Genomic DNA, 23,042 nt, shown 5'->3' with positions numbered 1-23,042 from the left:
CAAAGTGGAAAAGTGTGTTGTGGTCTGATGAGTCCAAATTTCAAATTATTTTAGGAAATCATGTATGTCATGTCCTGCAGGCCAAAGAGGAAAAGGACCAGCTGGATTGGTGTCAGCGCAAACTTCAAAAGCTAACAATTGGGTTGGGTAGGTCAGTGCACATGGCAGGGGTAACTTGCGTATCTGTGAAGGCACCATTAATGTTGAATGGTAAATATAGGAACAACATAAGCTGCCAACCAAGCAATGTCTTTTTCAGGGTTGTCCCGACAATGCCAAGCCACAAGCAAGTGTTACAATCGCGTGACTTCCTTGCAAAACAGTGCGACTAATAAACTGGCTTGCCAGTAGTCCAGACTGGTCTGCCGCTCAAAAGGTTTTTGCATTATGAAATGCAAAATACACCAACAGAGACTCTGGACTTCGAAGCAACCGATGTTTGTACATCAAGCAAGAATGGGAAAGACTTCCACCTACAATTAATCTTTCATTTCGAATTTGATGGCTTTCAGAGCTTTCAGAGTTAGAGCTCTCAGGGTCCAATTGTTTATTGAGCGTTGTTCAAACCAAAGGTGCTGTAACACAGTGGTGTTTGGAAATCATGACCTATGCTAGCTTTTTCGGAACATTTTGGGGCCATCAAATTCGAAATGAAAGATTAATTGTTTAAAAACGAAGTGTATCTGTTTGATGAATACATGTCTCTGTCGTGTATTCAATTGCATTTTGTTTTGCTTTACGTTTTACGCAATATATAGGATGGGATGGGGACGACATGTCGAAGAAGAAGTAATATACAGTATGCACTGTAGCTAATGAAGAGAACACCTCATTCGACGGTTGACAAATTAGAATGATCCTCTCATGTGCACTTCGCCCGATTTGCCACAGGGGGGCGACACCATTCCAGCAAAGATCCTAAATGGAGTTAATGACGTGACGTTGAATTAAGGTGCAAATTATTTTTATGCACCACAGGAATACATGTATAAACCAATGTCTGTAAATTCGCATGATTGTTTTAGCCTTGCGTTACTTTTGACACTGATTTGGATTAGCCAAGAATATTGATTGGTTTAAAAAATTGTATTTAATTATTAGTTACATATCTCTATATAAAAAGAAGTTATAAGAGCAATGTGCACTCGGATTTTTCGCATCCCATGTTTGCCTGTGGTGTTTTCTAGCTTTGGGTTCACACGTGATTTTAGCAGAAGTATTTTTATTTTATTTTTTTTAATCGTACAATTCGTCAAATGAACGTTAAATGGGGCTGAATGCATGACGTGCACATCTGTACAACTGAATCCGTTATCGGGGATCAAATTGTATTGTCCTCAAGCCGGTTGACGTATAATTATAAATGAGCAAATATAATGCTAAATGTTACATATTTCAACCCGTTTTATACATTTAGACTTTTTTTTTTTTTTGCGGAGACATCCAGGAAGGTCGGTGAATTCCGGTGGGTTATAAATTTCTGAATGTGTGCAACTGCAGTCAAACAAACGTCAGGCTGCTTGGAGCCTTTGCCTTCAACATCCTTGAAATAGATAGACTGACAGCTAACAAGTTTGAAGACACCTGCAGGGCTGATTGGAGGACACACCTTGGTCAAAATTGTCTTCGTGGTCAAGTTAGCAATGTGAAAAATCTAAAAACATACATCGAGCACTTCAAACGCCCCTAAAATCGTCAATTTCGAGTACATTTACAAAAGAAAAATAATTGACTACCAAAGGAAATGACTTCTTTTGCTGCCCACACTGCTCTTCTCACCAACAATCTTCCATTTGCCTTAAGTTAATTTTTTTAACACAAGTCTCAGGCTGTCTGCGTTCCAAACATCACGGTAACTTTCAACAGTGTCACATCGCGGAATTCAATATGCATACACTGTGCTTTTGCCCTGTTAATTCAAGCACAAATAAATTGTCGGTGGTTTCTCACAGGAAGAAGCTCTGTTCGTTGTGTAACTACTTGAACATTTTTAGTGTCATTCTATACAACTGACACTATGTCCACTCTGAAGCACATTTGCACCTTTCTGAAATACAACCGGGCAACGTATGGACAATGTGAATGATCCCTCCAGCAAATGTAAACAGAAGAATTGTCAGATTGCAGGAGCATGTTGTTTTCCCAGAGGGCTGTGGAGTAGCAGGTCAGAGTTTATTGGCTTGCCAAAGGGCACCTAAGCAGTTCCCAGAAGCCGCCAGGTTCCATATTTATTTCTGTCCCCAAATGTGGTCTCGGAACAAAGCCCTTACTATTGCAATCCCGTTAAAATTTGACAGTGTTTTTTTAAACTGCCATTGTCTGACTCGAAGAGGATTTTTTTAAAATAGATTTACTAGGCAGAAATATAACTTCTCTGAAAGCCAGTCGTGTTCCACTTGGAATTGGTCAGTGACCTTCATATACTTCAGCTTTGTTTTATTTCAGTCCCATCGCGATCAAGTTGGACATTTGTTTTCGAGAGTCGAACATCGTTACATGTCCTCTAATTCACCGCCTTGTTCAGTCGCCTCCATTTGTGAATTTTACCTTTTGATACCTTGGCTTTGGAAGTGTTACCGCTTTTTGATTACTCATCTGAAATGCACACCTTCCACTCCACATGTAGAGAACAGTAAGGTCTTACTGAAAAGTGGCTTTATTTGTTCGTTCTTACAACATGTCGCTGTATCATCTGTCAAGTGTACATACAACAGTAACCCACAAATAATAAATAGTGTTTAATTGTTTATGTCATAGTTACAGCACCGCCAGTACATCGTGGATGTGGTCGTTGCAGAATCCAACCGCAAAAAAAGGGAAAAGAACTGCACCTAAGATTACGGAATTTATTTTACAATGTCAGATTTCTTCATCCACAAGTTTTATTTGCCATTCGATTCTAAAGTTTCAACTTCAAATGTTATGAAACAGCATTAATACCCCCCAAAAAATCAAAATAAAATAATAGCTGACGAGGAAAAAAAAAAGGGTCATCTTTTGGGGATTAGTCTACACTTGCTTGTTGTTGAACACACATTGTTGCTTTACAGTGACCCGACGCTCCTATTTGCATCTTGAACACGAAACGCTTGTGTGCTGAGGTACCACCTGGGCTCGACATCAATGGGCCATTATGTACACTCGCTGTTGTTGTCAGAGTAGACCAAAGAAGTGGGGGCAAGGACATGTACAAGGTTTTTATACACAAAGCACTCATCTTTTTTTTTTTTTCCACAAGTCTTAAGTGATAATATTTGGTGGGAATGCTGATGTTCTCGAGCACTTTGTCCATGCATCCACTTGATTTACGGATGACAGCGGGATTTTCGGAGGGGAACTCTCACATGCTGTTATTGTTGTCACATGTTGTCCGATGTTCATCTGTTCCTCTGAAAATGTCACACCTGTTGATGTTTGCCTTCCAGCCTGCGATATGCATATTCAAATAAAGAGGAGATTTTGTGACCACCATGGTCTTTACTTCCATCCCCCCCCCCCCCCCCCCCACACCTTTCTTTTTCGTTGTTGGTTCAGATGGCAACAGGTGGCAACAGGAAGCGATGTTTAATAGTTTTTAGGGTGAGCTGATTTCACAGCGACTGATGCTCCCTGACAGGCTGATGTATCACAGATACCAGGAGGTCCATGGTGCCCAGTCCTACCTACCCTGCCGTGCTCTCCAGGCTCACCTGGATCTCCAGGAGAGCCATCACGGCCATCTTTAACGATACCCGGAACTCCGGGAAGACCTGTGAAGAGTACGCGGTTATTGTGACAAAGGTACGAGTCTCTGTGTATTTGTTTGGATGTGAACCAACATGCGCTGAATCCCCTGACTCCTTCTGCTGCACGAAAACGAGAACTCGCTTAAGACATGTGCCTTATATACTGTATGTACAGTGAGAACCCCCATTTGCTCATTTTGTGCTCTGAACATTCATTCTCAGCACCGATTCGGAAAGTCCCTCAAACTGTTGGATTGTACACTGGGTGGAGCAGATTAGCTCGGACTTTTATTTTTCTCAGGGCACATTTTCGTTTGCTATACTTCGGAGTGCTGGCCAATATGACTCCATACAGTAAGTCCACCTGGCAGTTGGCAAGCATTAGCAATGCTGACTGGAGGTGTCTGCGCTTGGACCACAATTGCTGTGCCGATATGGCCCCGCTTAGGCGGTATCATTTGAAAACACGGGGCAATTTTTCCTTCCCACCGTTGTCATGACTCAATACCATCTGTCGCATATTGCTACTGTATAAATCAAATATACAAAGACACAGGCCACACACACACTGTACCTTGGTATCCTTGGTCTCCAACGGGGCCCTCGATTGCTTTGCCGATGGGTCCTTTATCACCTTGCTGACCAACGTCACCTGTTGTCCAAAAAGACAGCTTGAACAAATTGTGTGTCTGGTGACATACAGATGAGAATCATGCTTCCACCTGTAGATCAGGTCACACTACAGTGCTGCCTTGATTTACGAGTTCAATGCGTTCTGCAACCGATCTTGTTTAACAGCACTTTAGTGGTAAATAAAACTGTTTTATTCATTGAAATGCCATCAACTCTTTCAGCACCCACTATTTTGCCTCGTTTTAATTTTGTTTTTCCATCAAGGAAAACACAGTAGCACTGTTGTTCTGACTTTTGGCTTGTCCCAACACAGTGAGACACTTGATTTGTTTGGTCCAGTTTTTAGACTTCGTGACTTCAGCAGCTTTCAGAATTTTTTAGACTGAAGCATTCTGCCAATTGTTTCTTCAATTCATTAAGTAATCTTGTAAGATAAAAAGTTAACTCGACCAAGCAAATGGCTTTCATTTATAGAAACAAAAAAAATCTCCAAGGTTGCGATTCTAAGCCCATTAACAACTAAGCCCATTAATTGCAACGGGCAATTTCAAGCATTTAATTGTCAATTGACATGGATGTTGCAGAGGAGAAAATAACAACACTGTCATGTCAATTTACCATGGAACACTTGATTTTATTTGATTTTTTAAAATACTTTTTTGTGAAAATGAGACTGATAGGATGGTTAGGGTGCAGAGTACATTAACACAAAAAAAATATTACTAAAATGCACGAAGACACACAAGTTTTTTTTCTCCTCTACACCCCTCGCGATCGACTTGGGACCAGTCCGCGAGCTACCGGTCGATCGCGATCGACGTAATGGTCACCCCTGCTGTAGGTTATTTGTGTGTTATTTGAATGAAATAATTTCCTCTTCACATAACTGAATTTACTGTTGATGTCCGTATAGCCGCCCCATCTGTAGTTTCACGGTTTTACCGCTAGGATTTTGTGTGTCGGCATGCACAGAGCTGTGCGTAAAGTTACGCACATCCTCACAGACAAGTCCAAATTGATAAATCTCCAACTTTGCGAAGGAATGTTCAAATACACGCTTTACGCAGGACACCTGGAAGCGTTCTTTATGGGATTGTACATCACAGACGGCCCTAACTGCCCCCGGATTCTGCTTTAAGCCATTCCCTTTTTTTATTTGCTGCTTTTTCATCTCCTCCTCTTTATCATACCGTAAGCAAAGACAAAGCTTTTTGTTGTAACAGAAACAAACCCGCCAAACCATTTGCAGGTCGTTCGCTTGGCAGCCAGCACCAAAACTGGGCAAGCTTGCACCTTGCCACCATGCTCCTTGCAAGTGTTTTCATTTTGTATGTGTGAAGTTGATTGTTTGTCCTGTTCAGTCAACAGAAGTAAATGCATCGATGACTGCGGCCCTCCTTTTTTTTTCCCCACTTCACTCGAGTGGCGCCCTATCTGAAGCTCACTCATACGTCAAGGTACCATTATCCTGTGTATATTTTATACCGCCATACCTCTGGTACCAGGATCTCCCAGTTCTCCTGGCAGGCCTCTGTATCCTGGAGGTCCGCGGGCACCTGGGTGACCGATGGAGCCGGCTGATCCCTGCTGTCCTGGAGGACCAGCCGGTCCGGGTCGGCCGACCATCCCCGGTGTCAGGGGTCTGCGAAGATTGGCGGCCAGTTGTGCAATTTGATCTGCGGGGTGTGGCAGCCCATCAGACAGTCAATTCCCGTCTTACATTTTGCTCAACACTGGAATGAATTTTAATGTGGATCTTCACCATCGATCATTGAGCCACACAACTCTCTGATGTGCTGTTCACTCGCGAGTTTACCCTAAAACATGAGAGCAAGATTCGATTTTTAGGACAGTAAACTAATTCAGAACGTTTGTTTGGTAATCTCTCAAAATGAAACACTTACGGGTACACCTGTTTTTCCAGCTATCCCAGGAAGACCCTGTTCGCCCTGGAAGCCCATTAATCCAGGTTTTCCCGGGGGCCCTCTTGCCCCAAGTTCTCCTTGTGGTCCCACGACACCTTTAGGTCCCAGTTCTCCTCGTTTCCCTGACTGTTTCCAATAAGAACTTCTCAATGACTTGCATTTCTACATAGAGTGCTCATTTAATGTCAGCGGGAGCTAAAATATCTGCAGTTACCCTAAATGCCACTTTTTCAATGAACAGAAGAGAGGAAAAAAAAAGAATCAAGGGGCATGAAACGCACCAATCTTGTGCTTGTAATAATACAAATTGCGCTGCACCTTCATGCTACTCATCTCTTTCTTGTGCTATTGAAGCAGTTGGTGATGCTGAAGAAACAATGCCTGGCTCTAATTTATCCTGTTAAAACTGGAATGTGAGGCAGAAAGTGCAGCAACTGCATCAATGACAGTAAGGCAGACCAGGAACATAACGGACAGACTGTCATCACTTCTGTTGGGGTGTGAAGGTTGGCTTAGCGGCAAAATGGAGACGTACAAATACATGTAGCCCACCTCTCCTTTTCGTCCAACTGGTCCAAAATGGCCCTGTAAATAAAAGCCAAACAGGAAATAAGAGCCCTTCTAATGATGACTGTATTTGTGAAACATTTGACGAGGATACTGACAGGTTCTCCATTCTCTCCAGGTAAACCGTCACTTCCCGCTACACCCTAAAATTGCAACAAAACATCACACAGTAACTCTCAAACATTCCTCTATCAACACAGTAAAACAAGCAGACAAAAAAAAAAGACTTCAACTGAGGCTTTGTTGAACTTTGACTAAAGTATGTACCATGTCTCCTTTGGGTCCCGAAGCTCCAACCGGCCCCTGCGAGGTAGGGTGGGTGAGGGGGGCAGAACATAAAGGAGAGCAATGTTGAGACATTTGTGCAAGAGGGTAAGAAGATGAAGTGGGTGGGTGCGGGTGGGTGGTTATTTCAGAGTCAGTGAGTTGGGCAGGTTGTGGGGAAGAGGAAACGATATAAAGACTATCTTTGTTCTCTTCTTGGAGGCTGGGGACGACTTCGTGTCAAAAGTGTATTTTGCCCAAATACAGTTCTTCCACTTGAATTTATTCCAATTCCACGAAGGTGGGATTACCTCGACATTGACATCTCTTCTCGTTTGTAAAGATACCGAATGAGATATATGTCGACCGAGCCTATGTGAAGGACTCACTCTTTCACCAAACTCTCCTCGGATCCCTGTCGGACCTGGAAGACCTGGATCCCCCAAAGTCCCCGTGATGCCCTGCGGGACATGAAACTCTGTAAAATGACCGATAAGACTAATTGTAACAAAAGCAACAAATAAAATGTGATGGCATTGGCACTGACCTGGAAACCTTTCACTCCCTGAGGTCCTGGGATGCCTGCAGGTCCAATGCCTCCCTGCAGGGAAAAGCACAATGCTCACTAACTACTGGTCACACTAAAATGTTTAAGAAGACAAAACATGCTATCCTGACATAATAATCATGTGAGGTGTAATTCATATGACAATTGCTAAACCTGTGGGGGGCGGGGGTTCTCTCATGGCGCAGGGTCTGACGCAAGCACAAAGACCTCTTTGTCTACGGTTGTACCGGTGCGAATACCTCCAACAGTCCCTGGCCATCTACTTCCACTGATCCTTAGTCACATACTTCTCATTCTGTGGCAGTGTAGCTTTGTTCAGCCTTGATATCTACTACTACATTGTCATTCCTCTTCTTAAGACAGTCCTTCGTCCACAAATTTGAAATCCATGCATCCACTCTTCTCACGAGGGCCGTGGGCGTGCTAAACCCTATCGCAGCTGTCTTTGCGCGAGAGGTGAGGGTACACTCAGAATTGAGCACCAGCTGATCACAGGGCACAAATAGACAAACAGACATTCACACTCACATTCACACCTATGAACAATTTGGAGTTGAATAAAGGTTGTCAAAGGTTTCCAAAAATTGTATTGCAGAGGCTTAGTGAGTTTGAATGTTGTGCCAGTGGATGTATTTTCACCAACTTACAGCCACTCCTCTGGGTCCTGCTATGCCTCTCTCTCCTGGTATGCCAATGTCACCCTGTGGGAAGACACGAAAGAGTTGAGAAACCAGATGCTGCATTGTTCAAACTTGAATTTAGCAACATGTCAGAGAAACTCAGTCACTGGCCAGACCGGCCACCAGATACATACAGGAATACCTGGCTCTCCAGAGGGTCCCGTCTCCCCAGCCTTTCCTGGATCACCCTGTTGGGAAATAAAAGGTGTTTCGCATGGTTCTTCCAATTGCTGATGTTTCGTTTATTTGCAATGGGTTAAAGTATAGTAAAATAAAGCTTACAATTTCGCCTTTGGAGCCTTTGCTACCAGCCTTTCCTTGCAGACCCTATGGAGGAAAATATATTACCGGTAAACTTGTTTTATTGTCAGTTATCGGACAGAGGACACACACACACACACACACACATGCGCACACAAATGTAAATGTAACTTACAGGGAGCCCATTTGGTCCTTTTTCTCCAACTACCCCATGTTGCCCAGCATCACCCTAGCCAAACACACAAACTGTGGCTGTGAGATCAGTCTTGATCAGATTGTGGCTTGCTGATATCTTTCAACACAGCAGAAGAAGCCAAAAATGTAATATGTACCTTCTCGCCATCCATTCCTGGTGTTCCGTCTTTGCCATCTCTGCCAGGAATTCCCTATGAGGAAATCAGACAGTCTTTTATTTCAGTGCTGTGTTTTTATTGACCATGAATGAATGTATTTTCATCAGTTGGTCACTTACGGGTTCCCCTTTGGGCCCAGCACCACCAATGGCTCCTTTCGGACCAATTTTACCCTGTTCAGCACATGCATGTTTACGATGCGATATTTACAGAGCCTCTAAATTCGAAATCTTTGACTTACAATTTCTCCTTTGGGACCTCTGAAACCTTGGGGACCCCTTTCTCCAGTATCACCCTGGAAGAATCAGATGAAAGACAAACAGCTTGTTATTCATGGGACCGGTGTTTCGTTGTGGTCGTGGATCATGAATCAAATGTCACAACTTTTCCCAAGTGGTCTCAGAGATAAAGAGACTCACGGTCTTTCCGATGATGCCGGCGATGCCAGGTTTGCCTCTGAATCCCGGCAGTCCCTACGCACAAACAAGAGAATAAGAGCAAAGAGAACATCGCCACATTTCCCAAGGAAGCTGAATCAGTGCTGAATCAATTTCTTACTCTGTCTCCCACAGATCCCATCGGACCCGGCAAACCTCTTAGACCGCGTGGGCCCTGAAAAATATCCAAGCAGTATTTTGAGACAGTCGGTGTCAAGAGTCTTCCAAAAGCCCCCATACTGAAATGACCTTACCTGTAGGCCAACTGTCCCTGGAAAGCCTGGGGGACCAGGAGGACCAGCGTCACCCTAAAGACAACCCAGACACTGCGTAAACCCAAAAACCGGCACCATGCTGGAGGACTGCTGTGCCATATGTCATACACTCACCTTCTCTCCATCTTTCCCAAGTTCTCCCTTGTTTCCCTTATGGCCTGTGTGGCCCTATGAAAAGAGTCACAAAATTCAGTGACAGGGTGACAATGACGTACGTTTCTCGGGGTGTCGCAATTCGACTCATCATAAACAGTCACCTTAAATCCTGGCATCCCTGGAGGACCAGGTGGACCCGAGGGGCAGATGGCAGGACACTGTACACAAAAAACCACTGAGCATGCCGCTATTTATGCAGCGAGTTCAGGCGCATCATTGAATACTAACCAGAAGGTCACCAGTGAGATCGTGAAGAGTACCAGGAAGACCCTGAAAAAGCAAGACTTGCGCTTGACCCTTCAAAAAATACATGACTAACGAAGTCGCATTGTGAAAAGTGGAAAACTATGCAAAGGTTTTATTATTATAGCAGCACCATTTTTTTTCACTTATGATGAAGACTGCACTTACAGGTGGTCCATCAGGACCAGGAGGTCCCGGAAGCCCTGGAAGACCCTCAGCACCCTGGTAAGATAAAAGAAAGTCCAGTCACCTTGGACGTCCCCTCTGTATAGTCCCGTGGAATGCTCTCCAATGTCGAATATCGCTTGATGGGAAGTAAACCAGCTTCAGAGGCCTTCACATATGTAAACACCTACAGTCTACATTGTAATTCACGTATTTACAAAACATTCTGATCCTCTGAAAAACTTCTTTGACAAAAACGCATGATACAGGGTGCTTGTGGAGTATCTGCATGTGTGGAGTACCGTACATTGAATTCAAGATAAAGTAATGATCTAAAAAGAGATGATCTCTTTCCGATTCAGTGACTGACGCTCCACCTCGATGATGGCACAAGGTCGAATTGAGGATATGGGACAGACACTCACCACGGCACCCTGAGGTCCGACTCCACCTGGCAACCCGTTGGTCCCGGCTAAACCCTAAAGACAAAAGACATGTAACGTGTCACAAATTGAAAGAGGACAGGCAGCGAGTATATTATTCCAGGATTCAAACAAGTCAACTTCCTAGACATGACAAGAGTATGAAAATGCTTTTCTACTCACGGGAGCTCCTGATCTCCCTCTGCCCTACGGAAAATACAATAAGTATTACGGCCACAAATTCTGCTTTAAATTGGGTCTACCAGGGCAGGCTGACTCAGGGTCTGCTCGATGTTATGTTGGGGTACTTACAGCAGGTCCAGGTGGCCCAGGCGGTCCGGTGTCTCCCTGTGGAGAGAAACAGACACCAAGTGTGATCAGCTGAATCATCCACTTGAAATGGCGTCATGTTGCGCTTGTGACCAAATAGTACACAGCTTATGCCAGAGTCTTAACCGAATCTGGAAATATGACTGATGTTCTGCTGTGATACAAAGTATTTCAACGTCATTCATTTTGGAAAATTGAAGATCAACATTGACTTTCTCAGAGAACAACAGTCATACTGCACACCTGGCAATTGTTACGGACCGAAGTGGATTACCCCACATCGTGCGGCATCTGCGGCAAAAAGGAAAATGTGCCCTACCCCCGTCACATCCTCTAATTCTTTATTGGACCTGCCACCAGCTGTATTTGTCAAGGCGAGAGTCCAAATAAGCACAGAGATGTTACACTTTGCTTAGTCACCGCACTCCTCACAAACAGATGGGATGTGACTTCACTTGCTCTCTTGTCTTGCTTTGTGACAAGTTAGAGCAATAAATTGTTGTACAGTAATAGGCGCGCTCTAGTGTTTTGCTAATGCACAACACGCATGATGTAGTAGCAATGAGCAACTTATTAGGTTTACTAATTAGCTGGTTTGCTGGGGGAGGTTGAATGTTTGAAAGCAGAAATGCCTGAAATCAAATTCCTTTTACATCCATACAGTGACTACAGTTATAAAAGGTGGGCAGCACGTACGGGTTCGTCACCCTCGGTTTCATAGAACGATGGGGGGCAGTGACATTCCGGGCCGGATTAGAGAAATAAAGCTGATTCTGATCCCTCGTTAAAAGTGTTCAGACCACGAGGCTGAGCCCGGTTGACAAATCGAGCTTGACAGAGGGCAAGCGGGCATCATACCTCCATCCTCATACAACCTGCAGATATAACTGAGCTCAATTCATCTTTACAATGTATCAACGGCCAACGAGACAGACTTACTGCCTCTCCTGCAGGTCCGTCCTTCCCAGGGGGACCATCAGGACCCGTCAGACCCTGGAGAAAAGATACATTTCATCACTTTGCAAGTTCCGCTGCAATATTTATAGACATTGTTGAGAAGCGTATCAGAAAAGGTGATTCTGATTCATGCTTGTTGAGAACAAGACAAGCGGCGTGCTGCTTCTCTGCACTTACATCCACCCCCGGAAGTCCTGGCAAGCCCGGTTTTCCTGCGACTCCCGGTATTCCTGCTTTTCCTTTGGGGCCCTGCCAAAAATAGCGAGAACCTCATCAACACAAATTGAAATATACAGTGAAGGATGTTTCTTTTTTTCATGGTGAAATTGGGTTGTCAGTCTTTCTTTGGAATACTTTCGATCGGTGCAGGTTTCTACACAAACAGTGGCCCATGACGTGACTGTGTCGGGCCACCCAATGTTCACTGACACTGGCCCACGCTCAATGTTCAGTTACATTTTAATCCACAAAAAAAACCCAACATGCGCAAACAACAACTTTACAGAAGCATTATTTTCTTTCAGGCTCAAAGATGCTAAATATTAAATCATCATTGAATTTATCATAGTATATTATGAATATATAGGGTGAATATTTGTTCTGGCGAGGTCACCACCCAAAAAGGCTTAATGTCGGACCTGTGTTGGTTGGTCTATTCATTAAAAAAGAAATGTAACTAATAATAATAAAATAACTGTGTGTAAAAACACACATTGTAAATACTGTATGTGTTTTTTCCCCCCCTTTTTTGTTTGTTTTATCCTCTTGAGGGTTACAGTTTGATCTGGAGATAATTGCAACTGATTTTGAGGCCACGAGTCCATCCTGGGCTGCTTTTCAGTCAGTTTGAGAGTGCACAGAAACATCCATTCACACACAGCGTGGCATGGATGGATATGGCGTGTTTTTTGGAATGTGGGAGGAAGCCCGCAAAAGCGAGTGAAGAACATGCAAAGTGCGCACAGGAGGGACTCGGATAAGACCGAGAACCACTTGACTGGGAGTCACAACATTCAACTTTGCATTGCAATTGAAAACACGTTTAAAAACAACATTATTGAAACACTCACTGCTTTGCCTGCCATTCCCGGAGGTCCAGGCTTGCCCTGTAATTAGGAGACATGCTATAGATTAAGGCTGAATCAATGTATGCATTTCATTTGCGTTTTGAAAGGCGCTTATAAATAAAATGTATTCTTCTTATTATTATATATTATAAGTTTCTGCAGGCCTTGAAGGAAGAACAAAGAAAGCTAAAAATGGTCACATGATTAAACCCCTCCGCTGGTTTTGATGGAGGGGATTGAAGGTGCAGGGGGGAGGTGTGAGCTGAAACTCTGGAAGGTCACACACAGCTGGGGAATGTGTGAATAGACCCTCTGTTTGCCTTCACCCGACTGCTGGAAGCAAAATATCGACAAATAAAATACTCCCACATAGCCTTACAAGGGCACAGTTGCGTAGTTTGTGCCAAGAATCAATGTGTGGAGTGTACACTGTGCGCAAGGTAAGGTAATTGAGAACTTTACAAATGTGGCAACACGAAATGGCAACTTCAATGCAGACAAACATCCTTTCGTATTGTATTGTATTATAGAAGTTGTCCACCAAGTAAGTAGATGCACACCAAGCATTTGCCTGCCATTATTGGCATGAAAGAATTATGGGTGGGCCAGTGGGAGGGGCCACAGTGACAAAAACATTTAAGAGACCAATGAAACACATCTTAACACTGCAAAAGTGTAAAATGCTATAGAACATGACAATTGCGCTGCAGGACACTTAAGTCTAAAGCTTACATGGGGTATATATTTTAAAACTCACGTTATATACACTCCTGTTTTACAAATGTCAGAAGTCTGGCTGCAAAATGACAAATTGTTTGCGTATGCTAGTCGGAGAAGTGGCCATTACAATTAAACTGCAGGCTTAAGCTACATAAGGTATATACAATGTGTGTGTGTGTGTGTGTGTGCGTGTGTGTATATATATATATATATGTGTGTGTGTATATATATATACACACACACACACACACATATATACATACATACATAAAGTTTGGGACTTTTGTCTGGAAAGCGACAAAACCTATTGAAATTCGCCATGTTTTTCATGCGCTAACTGGCGCAGACTCACTGTTAAATTGGCAGAAGGCGCCGCTGATGTGTCGCAAGTGTATAAGACAAAAGTCAACTCACATCAATGCCGTCCCGTCCAGGGGGCCCGGGCGGCCCTGCTACCCCAGTGGCTCCTCGCGGGCCAGGCCTCTACAATACAAAGTAAATGGAGCATTTTACAACATGTCACCATTCAGCAGAGTTCATTTTCAGTGATGAAAAGTTCATGTTACTTGTGTCTCGATAGTGCCGTCATTGTGCATGGGAGGCAAGATATAATTACACCGTGTACACTCAACAATGCAGGCAGGAAAGATTCAATGAAAAGATACACAGAATAAATGCTTCAATGTGGATTTATCCACTGAGCTTGTCTGTGGCCTGAATGAACAGAGGCCAAATTGTGTGCACTCCTCTCAATCCGTACATTCCACAGGTGGAAGAAAATTATGAGCAAAATCTGGCCACTGAACCAGAAGCAGCAGGTCGCATTCATGCAATCAATGGATACTTCTTTATATAATGTGAAGGTAGCAAATTGAAGGAGTGGGATGAGATCTAGCCCGTCATATCATTTTGTGGGGCTCACAAAAGCAAACGCGAGTTTTTTTCATGTTTCGTAAGAAATGAATTTGTTCCTCTCCTTTTGACAGAAATTCTCTCCCAACATTAAGCCTTTATTTAAACTTGATATAAATGAACCACATTTGTATACTTTGGCATTTGGTTGTCACGATAGTCCTTACCCTGATTTCAAATTGATAATACATTGGTCAAATCAATCAAATGCAGGGCCAATTGTGCATATGTAATAACGTGACCGTACACTTTATTTGCTGTTCAGTCACAACGGTCCTCTTGGGGAAACCATAACTACTGCTGTGGCCCACCAAAAAATAGTTGAACATTCCTGAGTGACTGGGAGTAAAGAACGAACATTTTCATGTCGTTGCCATCGCCTCCATAACAAGCTTCTGAGAAGAACCGACAGATTCTGCTGCTCCAGAGGGCCCAATCAATTCAGCATACACACGGCCATTGACGAGAGCCTACCTGGCCAGAGGACGACGTCAAAAGCTGGCACAGTAAGAGCACACACAGAGCCGAGATTGTCGTCATGACTCCCGGATCGCTCTCTGAAGAGGTGCTTCTCGAGGAAAAAGCTTCAAAAAGCCAGTCGCCGGTTCTGGCTCGCTCCCCTCCCCGTAAGAGTCCAACAGGAGCCTTGGTTCACCTGAAGGCGCACAGCTCCTGAATAACGTCCTCTTGGCTCCCAGATAAACCCGAACCTCCAGAAAGTAGGAAGGGGCTGAGCTCAGTCTGGACTTGAGTTGCCGTGGGTGAGGGGGGCGAGGAAGAAAGGGACTTGAGACTTGACAAGAAAGATGCAGAAAGTCGGGCAGCAGTCGTTGGGAGCGTCAATTTAGTGGGTGGAGCTTGCATACCCGAGCTTTGTGGGATTTGCCCTTTGACCAATTATAAGACAGCTCTGCATCTTAAACCAGGGACTCAATTTTTTTTTTTTTTTGATTGTACAATTTTTCAGTGTATGTATTAAAGATCCACTATCCTAACCCAACAACAAAGGGTTTGAAGCGAACCACAAAATAACCACATACCTGTATTTTTAATTTTTCGGTCCAAAGGGCGTTTTTGGAGAGAAATTACCATTCATCGACAGCACAAAACTGCTGCATAAGAAACCACATTTAAGTGCAAGAACTTTTTAAAATATTTTTTTCCACCAAAAATCAACACAATTTTAATATGTGACAAAACTTGAACATCATTCCAGATTTATTTCATGTTAATGTTTACCGTATTTTATTTATACACTAACCAAACGTATACATCTTACACGTGTGTGTGTGTGTATATCTATCTATCTATACATATATATACTGTATATATAGCATTAAGTAATGTTAATTGCTACATTTACTTCTACATGCATGTATACCATTAAATTTGACCGTAAAAAGATTATATATACTCATACACGTACATATACCTGTACGGGGGGGAGGGGTACCTACTTCACGGCTTTTCCTCTTTCGCGGCGGGGGGGGGGGGGGTGTTCTGGTCCCACCCCCTCACGAAAAGTGAGGGATCACTGTATTGCACCTAGTGGTGACTGGTGATATTACAATTTAAAAACTACAATTGATCTGTGCACATTTGCAGTTTGGAAATTTGCACATTTGTGGATGAGGCGAACCAGTGGGCGACTGGTTAGCGTGTGGGCCTCACAGTGCAGAGGTGCAGAGTTCGATTCTTGCTCCGGCCTTCCAGTGTGGAGTTTGCATGTTCTCCCAGTGTCTGCGCGCTTTCTCCGGTTTCCTCCCGCATTCCAAAAACATGCGTCACAGATTAATGGAACACTCGAAATTGTCCCTAGGTGTGAGTGTAAGCGCGGATGGTGTATGGTGGAAATGCTGTTGAAACTGATTTTGAAATGGAATTACAATTGAAAATGTAATCTTTAGGCCTGAGTAAAACACATTGTCCACATTTAGCCAAATACAAATGTATCAATGTGTCAGAAAATATCTTTATTCAGCTCGTAAACAAGCAGTTTTTCAATTGGAGGAAAAGTCACATAGAAAGAACTCAAGTTGTCTTAACAATTTAACGCAATCATATTCACAATGAAGTGCAAGAGTTGAAGAAAAAAAAAAACAGATTCCAAAATACCAAGAATCAAAATACAGATCTGAGCGAAGCTTGACCAATTGCAAAGACAAACACATATTGTTGATACAATCAAGCAGTCTATCACATTTTTGGCAAGGCTTTCTGTTGTTCAAAAGTCAAATTTCCACCAGTGTGAACGCACACATTACTTCAGGATGGTGACAAAGTCTGACAATTTCCAAAAACAGCCTGCAAAGGGAAACACAAACCTTCCAGTTCTTCAGTGCAAAAACATCTTATAGAACGATGCAACAAAAAAAAAGTGTAAAATTAAATTAACATTAGTACTTTATATATTCTGGAAAGAAATGAGAAGAAAAAAAAGGAGGAAAGTCATTTTAATGCTGTAACTAGGGTACATTTGACTTTCGTGACAAATTGCTTGTTTTTGAATTTATGCTCTCATTTTGTCGTGACACAGTAGGTTGTTGAACTTGCCAGCCACATGAGGTGCTCGTGCAAAATCCAGTCAGACCCAATAAAAGAACTACTTCAACAATTCGACCTTGACAAATAGGTCACCATGCTTGTCTTTCACACTGACTAAAATGGAATATTCCTGTCACAAAACTTAAGGAGCCACTGTTAAGCAAAGCAATGCAAGCCGCCCAGTGTATTACGCCGCACTGTTGTACCAAAGTAATAGAACCAAATGAATGATGCAGTGCAGTTGCACACTTCAAACAACCACAAGAAATATAAAGACTAACAACATTCTCTCATAGCATCATCATATTTCTAGAGGCAGAATTTTCATTTTGCAGGGGTACCCATGTTGTGGCATTTTTGTTTACATTTTATCAGTCCAACATAAGGAAAACTATTTATAATTTAAAAAAAAAAACAGAGAAACTGCTCATTTAACTGGTCAAACGCCAGCCACGATTTCAGAGGGTGTGTCTGCCAAACAGAAATCACGAAAATCACTCATGCAATGCATTCCAACAAAAAAATTAGGCTTTCTGTACTTGGACCAACTAGACTCTCTGGCTGTGTTCACACTTGTAGTCCCGAATGCTGGTCCAGACCAAAGTTTAGGGGTGGGAGTGATTATGAAACCTGTTACGCACATTTGTACACAGACCTTTCCCACACCTTGGACCGGGGGGGGGGGGGGGGCAGTTTGCTAGGCTGAATACATTTATTTTACATTTGGCTAATTTGACGAGCTGGGACATTAAACACAAAAAAGCTTCCAAAACGTATTTCTACATAGCACCGTTGCAATGGCAAGTGTGAACGCAGCCTCGAATTCAAAGGGCAACAATTCAACTTGTTGCAGGACTTCAGAGTGGCAGTCTCGAAATGGAATGATGGTGGTCTGTTAAGGCCACTCCGTGTCTCGCAGATTCCAAATGTACAGTGACTGCGGTCGTAGCCTTTTCGCTCAACACCCAACAATCCCAGCAGCTCTTTATGGACGATCAATTTGACTGAAATTCACTGAAGAGTAGCACCTCGAGGACTAAGAACTCTTCATGTTTTGGCCACACTTGGGTCTAACCTAGTGGGGGGTTCGACTCCATGTCGATATCCTCTACCTTGTTCTCAGATGTCAGCTTCTCCCCAGTTTTCTGGGTAGTCCCATTTGCGTGCACTCCTTTGTCCGGCACTTGAGTAAAATCAGTCCTTGGAATCTTTTCTTCCCTCTCCGATGACAGGCAAGGTGAGTGTTTTGAAGTCTTCGTGGGCGTTTGAGCAGGTGAGCTCATTTGGCCGGAGGCGGTGTCACCGCCAGTCTTTCCGCCCGGCTGACCGCCGCTCACGTCTGCAGCGGAGCCGTTGCGTCGCATTAACGAGTCGTCTTCTCTCTTCTTTTTCTGCGGCTTCTCTGTGTTCTCATCTCTGTCTGTTATCATGACGATGTCCGCTTCCTGGATGGGATCCTGTGAGACGTTTGTAGCTTTGGACTTGATGTCCGCCCCGGGCTCGGTTTCGACGCTCGCAGTGTCAGGGGTGGGCGACTGATCCATTTCATCAATGTCATCAGTTGAGTCAGTGCTGTTGCCGAAACTGTTGTTATTGGACTCCGAATTGCCATTCCCAACTGTCATTTGCTCTGCTTTTGGGTGAGGCGACGTCTCAGACTGTTTGAGCTTGTCTCCATTTGTTTCCGTTTGTTTCTGCGCCTTGCCAGCATTATCCAGGTCCCCCTCTTTAAAGTGAACCCCTTTTTCTCCATCTTTACTTTTAGCACTTGAGTGGTCGTCATCCTTAACTTCTCCATTGCCAATAGCTTCAGAGCGTTTCTCTGCCTTCCTGAATTGTTTCTGAATCTTTCTGGGACACCACACAAATTTATCCTTTGGCTCAAAGTGAAGGTAGGCGAAGCGCACCAGCTCTTGGCGCTTTTGTTTATCCAGAACCGCAAACAGAAAATAGTCTAGCACGCTGCGTTTAACACTGCTGAGGCTCTTCTTGACCAGCGTCTCTTCGAGGAAGAAGTGCACCAGCGGAGCCTGATAGTGCTCGAAGCCCAGCTCTCCGAGGCTCTTCAGGATGCGTGTGATGCGCAGGTTGTTGTGCATGTTCCTAATGGAGATGAGACAGTTGAAAGTGAAACGGCCAGCCTGAGAGTTCTTTTGAAGCCGGTTACCGACATGACAGTATTAGAGGGTTTACCGCTCAAGGTTCCCGAAGCGCTCTTTCCAATTCTCTGCTCGTGTCACCTCACCAATCTCTTTGTTAATCAGGCGGATGCCATAGAAGCCCAGCATGAGTTCATAAGACTCCACTAGTCTCCTTTTGGCATCCTCGTTTCTCTTAAAGGCCTGGGGAGAAAAAACAAACAAACAAACAAAAAACAACTTGAGTAACAGTTAAAGGGGCACAAAAGTGTCAACTACGAGACACTCACCTCAATCTCCTTCTTGGTGAGTTCAGAAGCCATGTAGTTGACCCCTGGCTCACGAAGAGGAAACAGCCTGATGAAAGCAGAAAGAAGTTAGACACTTGTGCTCAACAATGATGAATGCATGCTTGAAGTCGCCACATGCTTTTTATATGAAAAACAATTTAAGTGTGCCCAATTCCTGTTTCTTACTAAATGGATTGGAAGAAAATCAAAATTGCAGTTGTTACAGTAAGGTAAGTGACATCAAACAAGGCTGGTATCAGCACCGACACCTGGTATCATTACTCACCCATACCTACTAATTACCAATAAAAACAAAAATAAGCACATACCACTGAATGTATGAGTGGACTCTCTCCAGCCTTTTGTAGTCATTTTTCCATTCTTTGAGGAAGGATTCAATGTAGACCTCTGTCACGTCAGCAAATCACATGTCAGTGTCTCACAACCTTTCACCAGAACATTCTGGTTTAATGTAAGTACCATACCATCGGGTGCAGAGGGGAATTTATTGAGGTAGAATTGCAAGTTGTTCATTTTGTCTTCCGAGCACTCGTCATCTGCAAGATTCTGTGACAGAGGAACAGAATCGCACAACTTGAACCCAACACAAAGTCAAATAATGGGAGTGTGACTGTTGAGCACTTACAGGGTACCCTCTTCTGTAGTTCTGCATGTCCTTTGCTGCCCTCATGTTTCTGGGCGGGTGATGCCGCTGTGAAGTTACATGGAAGTGAATAAACCTACATCAAGCATTTAACCAACATTTTTAGAGATAAACATAGCAAATGTATAATCCTGCTCACTTTGTGATTGATTAGTGCACAAATCAATATTTACAATATTGTGTGTGGGTTTGGCAAAAGAACTATAAGAAAGAAGTATTAAACAGCAAAACACAGTAGGATAGCATGATCCACTGGAGAAAGGACACTTTGATCCTCTCCTCTTTCATCTATAACTGCTTCAGACAACAAAGTGTATGCAGAAAATTGGTGAAGATTGCACGACTGTCTGTGTCCTATGTGTTGTGTTGTATTATTTTTGTTATTTTGACTTCAAAATGGCGCCGCGAGAGTGGCTGCCTTTCCAGCAGCTCCTATATTTTGTTGTTCTACTTCTTCCTTTCATAACTTTGCTGCTGTGAATTGGGAATTTCTCCATTGCGAGACTAATAAAGGTTTTCTTATCTTTCTTATCTTATATCTGGAGCATATTTCACTCTTGGGGCCCAGCTGATAATATGGGATGATGATTTTCTTTGCAGGGTTTTTTTTAAACACACATTACAACAAAAGACCAAGATAATGATGGTCAAACATCCCACCACCTCCAAAATGGCCAAATTGGAATTACAGCTATTGTATTAGACAAACAACTAACAAAGTACGGCAAAATATTGAAAATCTGTTCAGAACAGAGACGGGGATTACTGTTTGCGGGTTTAACACAATTTTACAATGTTAAACAAGCACAACCAGGAACAGTTTTAGTTTGTCAATTTGTGGAGTAAACAGTGTGACTGAGGAATTGAAGCGGAGTCCGAGCACAAGCCAGTTGATCAATTTAAGAGTACACACGAAAACATGCTGCACAATTGGTGTGGGGAGGGGGCAGTGCTTAATCTCATTAAATGGACTGTCACACCAATTTAACTAACTTTGTATTGCAGCAACATTAGGCGTTAAATGTTGCCCATTGAGCATCCATGGCATCCTGGAAAGGGTATTTACCCATCTGTGGCTCTTTCTCAAGGTTTTTCACCAGATGGTTTTATTAGTTTTTCCGTGCTCTCCTATGGGGAATGTTGTTAATATTTGTCAACCGCGGTCTTGTGGATCCTTTTGACACTCTTCTGATTAAGGGCTATATAAATAAATTTGACTTCACTTGACATAATGTAAAATTGTGTATATAGGGAGGAAAAATTGGGTATGTGAGATATATGTGTATAAAAAACATTTTATACAGCTTGTATGCAGTCAACTCCCACTACCCGTAAGGAATGGGGACCCAGGCTACTGATAAATTATGAAAATCTGCAGATAATTGACAGACATTGAAATGCATGGGGTTTACCGCCCCCCCCCAAAAAAACGTATTCAAATAATTTTGACAAACATTCAATATATTCCAAGTAGAAAAAAATGGGGACAAAGGGTCAAGAAAAACCGGGGTGAAAAAAAGAGTAAATTATAAAAGAAAAATAAATTGGGTCGGGGGGGGGGGGCGTATTGACACCAGGTGTGTTTTTAGGTTTCATTGGAATACATAAAGAGACATTATGAATATGTACCAGGAGCCTATATATTTTGGATTGCACTTCTACATGCACAGTGTATTTGGTAAAAGCGACGGGATAGGTTAAAAAAAAGATTTAAACCACTTCCTACTTTTACGCTGTACCGGCATTAGAGTGTTTCAATAGGAGACTTTTTATTGTAGTATTTGGGAGGGGGTCATAATAGAGGGGGGGGGGGGGTCAAAATTCTCCACTTAATTTTCGAGTCACGGCTGTGACGCATGACGTTTTTTTTTCTTTTACAGCATACCCATGTCGAACAAACGTCGCCATATGCATCTAAAAATGAAAAACGCTCACCGACCCAAGGGAGCAGAAAAAGTAAGCTAGCCTCAGTGGCCAGCTAGCCTAGCTAGCAAGCTAGCAGCTAATATTTGCGCTGCACCAAACGCAGCAACGGCAACGTCTCGTCAAATCACCAGATTTAATCCAACGGTCTCACAACGACAAGTAAACCAAGATTCAAGTTTAGGCAAGCACTTACCGACACTAAAGTCCGCGACCGTCGAGGTTGACCATCTCCGGCCGGCTCCTCTCCATCACTCTCGGTGTCCCACGTCGAGTCGTACTCGCACACACAGTCGTCCTCCATAATTCCCCAAACGACAAAAGCCTCCTAAAGCTAGCCGAGCTTGCTTTCCGACAGAGATGCGCATGGATCCAACTACACCGAGACGTTCACTCAGGTTAGCCGAGGACAGCTGAGGGCGGCCTCTCTTCGCAGGCCACCATCGTCTCTCAGTCTCTCTTTCCCTCGAAGGGGCGATGATGACGCCTGCCCTCAGCTGCTCCAGTGGGCGTTTTTATCATCACAGCGCCCACTCACAAGATTAATACACCGTTTGCCATTTAAATGTTCTCCCGTGAATTCCATCCTTATTCGAATTGTGGGGGAGAAGGAAGAAAAGTGTTTTAATCCCGATGTGGTAGACATACGTTGTTTGTGTGTAACATTTCAAAGATGAATCTTTTGACATGAAACCAGAATTATCAGACTCCAGTGATGGATGCATCATTTTCCTGTGGCAAATGCAATAAATACTTTAAAGCAGTGACAATGCACCAATCGCTGGCCAACGTCTTAATGTAAATCAATGGGGCTCCAGATTTT

General features: G+C 43.3%; 2 protein-coding genes across 3 annotated transcripts; both read right to left on the bottom strand.

The window, feature by feature from the left end:
- Window positions 1-2,638: 2,638 nt before the first annotated feature.
- Window positions 2,639-15,475, bottom strand: col9a3 (collagen, type IX, alpha 3). Of its 2 annotated transcripts, XM_086114479.1 has the most exons (33): window positions 15,135-15,475; window positions 14,163-14,231; window positions 13,032-13,067; window positions 12,139-12,210; window positions 11,944-11,997; window positions 10,987-11,022; window positions 10,858-10,881; window positions 10,678-10,731; window positions 10,256-10,309; window positions 10,073-10,114; window positions 9,946-10,002; window positions 9,803-9,856; window positions 9,668-9,721; window positions 9,535-9,588; window positions 9,396-9,449; window positions 9,218-9,271; window positions 9,096-9,149; window positions 8,956-9,009; window positions 8,799-8,852; window positions 8,645-8,689; window positions 8,497-8,550; window positions 8,330-8,383; window positions 7,662-7,715; window positions 7,504-7,575; window positions 7,118-7,153; window positions 6,949-6,993; window positions 6,836-6,868; window positions 6,263-6,409; window positions 6,121-6,175; window positions 5,852-6,034; window positions 4,300-4,377; window positions 3,511-3,749; window positions 2,639-3,426 (listed from the first exon to the last, which is right to left on the bottom strand). In XM_086114479.1, exons 1-32 carry the CDS (start codon window positions 15,198-15,200, stop codon window positions 3,565-3,567), a joined length of 2,037 nt encoding a protein of 678 aa, XP_085970605.1. In that variant the 5' UTR covers window positions 15,201-15,475; the 3' UTR covers window positions 2,639-3,426; window positions 3,511-3,564. The 2 variants fall into 2 exon arrangements, with proteins under 2 accessions (XP_085970605.1, XP_085970614.1); XM_086114488.1 differs by lacking the exon at window positions 15,135-15,475 and having other exon boundaries at window positions 10,858-10,876; window positions 14,163-14,202.
- A 1,137-nt stretch (window positions 15,476-16,612) lies between these two features.
- On the bottom strand, window positions 16,613-22,799 carry ogfr (opioid growth factor receptor). The gene is given in 8 exon segments (XM_086114468.1): window positions 16,613-18,287; window positions 18,290-19,307; window positions 19,398-19,546; window positions 19,633-19,699; window positions 19,962-20,040; window positions 20,118-20,199; window positions 20,279-20,344; window positions 22,416-22,799. Coding segments are annotated over 8 exon segments (1,605 nt in total). The 5' UTR covers window positions 22,524-22,799; the 3' UTR covers window positions 16,613-18,251.
- Between the last annotated feature and the right edge of the window lie 243 nt (window positions 22,800-23,042).

The sequence above is a fragment of the Hippocampus guttulatus genome, chromosome 1 (assembly GCF_054856545.1).
Source record: "Hippocampus guttulatus isolate MCC_2025c chromosome 1, RoL_Hgut_1.0, whole genome shotgun sequence".
NCBI classification, from domain to species: Eukaryota; Metazoa; Chordata; class Actinopteri; order Syngnathiformes; family Syngnathidae; genus Hippocampus; species Hippocampus guttulatus.
The sequence above is the reverse complement of the archived record's forward strand: the minus strand, read 5'-3'. Positions and strand labels throughout refer to the sequence as shown.

Bases quoted from the DNA above. Each gene is read 5' to 3' on its own strand.
- col9a3 (XM_086114479.1), bottom strand. From the start codon at position 15,200: ATGACGACAATCTCGGCTCTGTGTGTGCTCTTACTGTGCCAGCTTTTG. The intron at 9,722-9,802 runs GTGAGTGTATGA...GGTTGTCTTTAG, and splicing joins TTGGGAAAGATGGAGAGAAG to GGTGACGCTGGTCCTCCTGG. The intron at 7,576-7,661 runs GTCAGTGCCAAT...CATGTCCCGCAG, and splicing joins AGGGAGTGAAAGGTTTCCAG to GGCATCACGGGGACTTTGGG.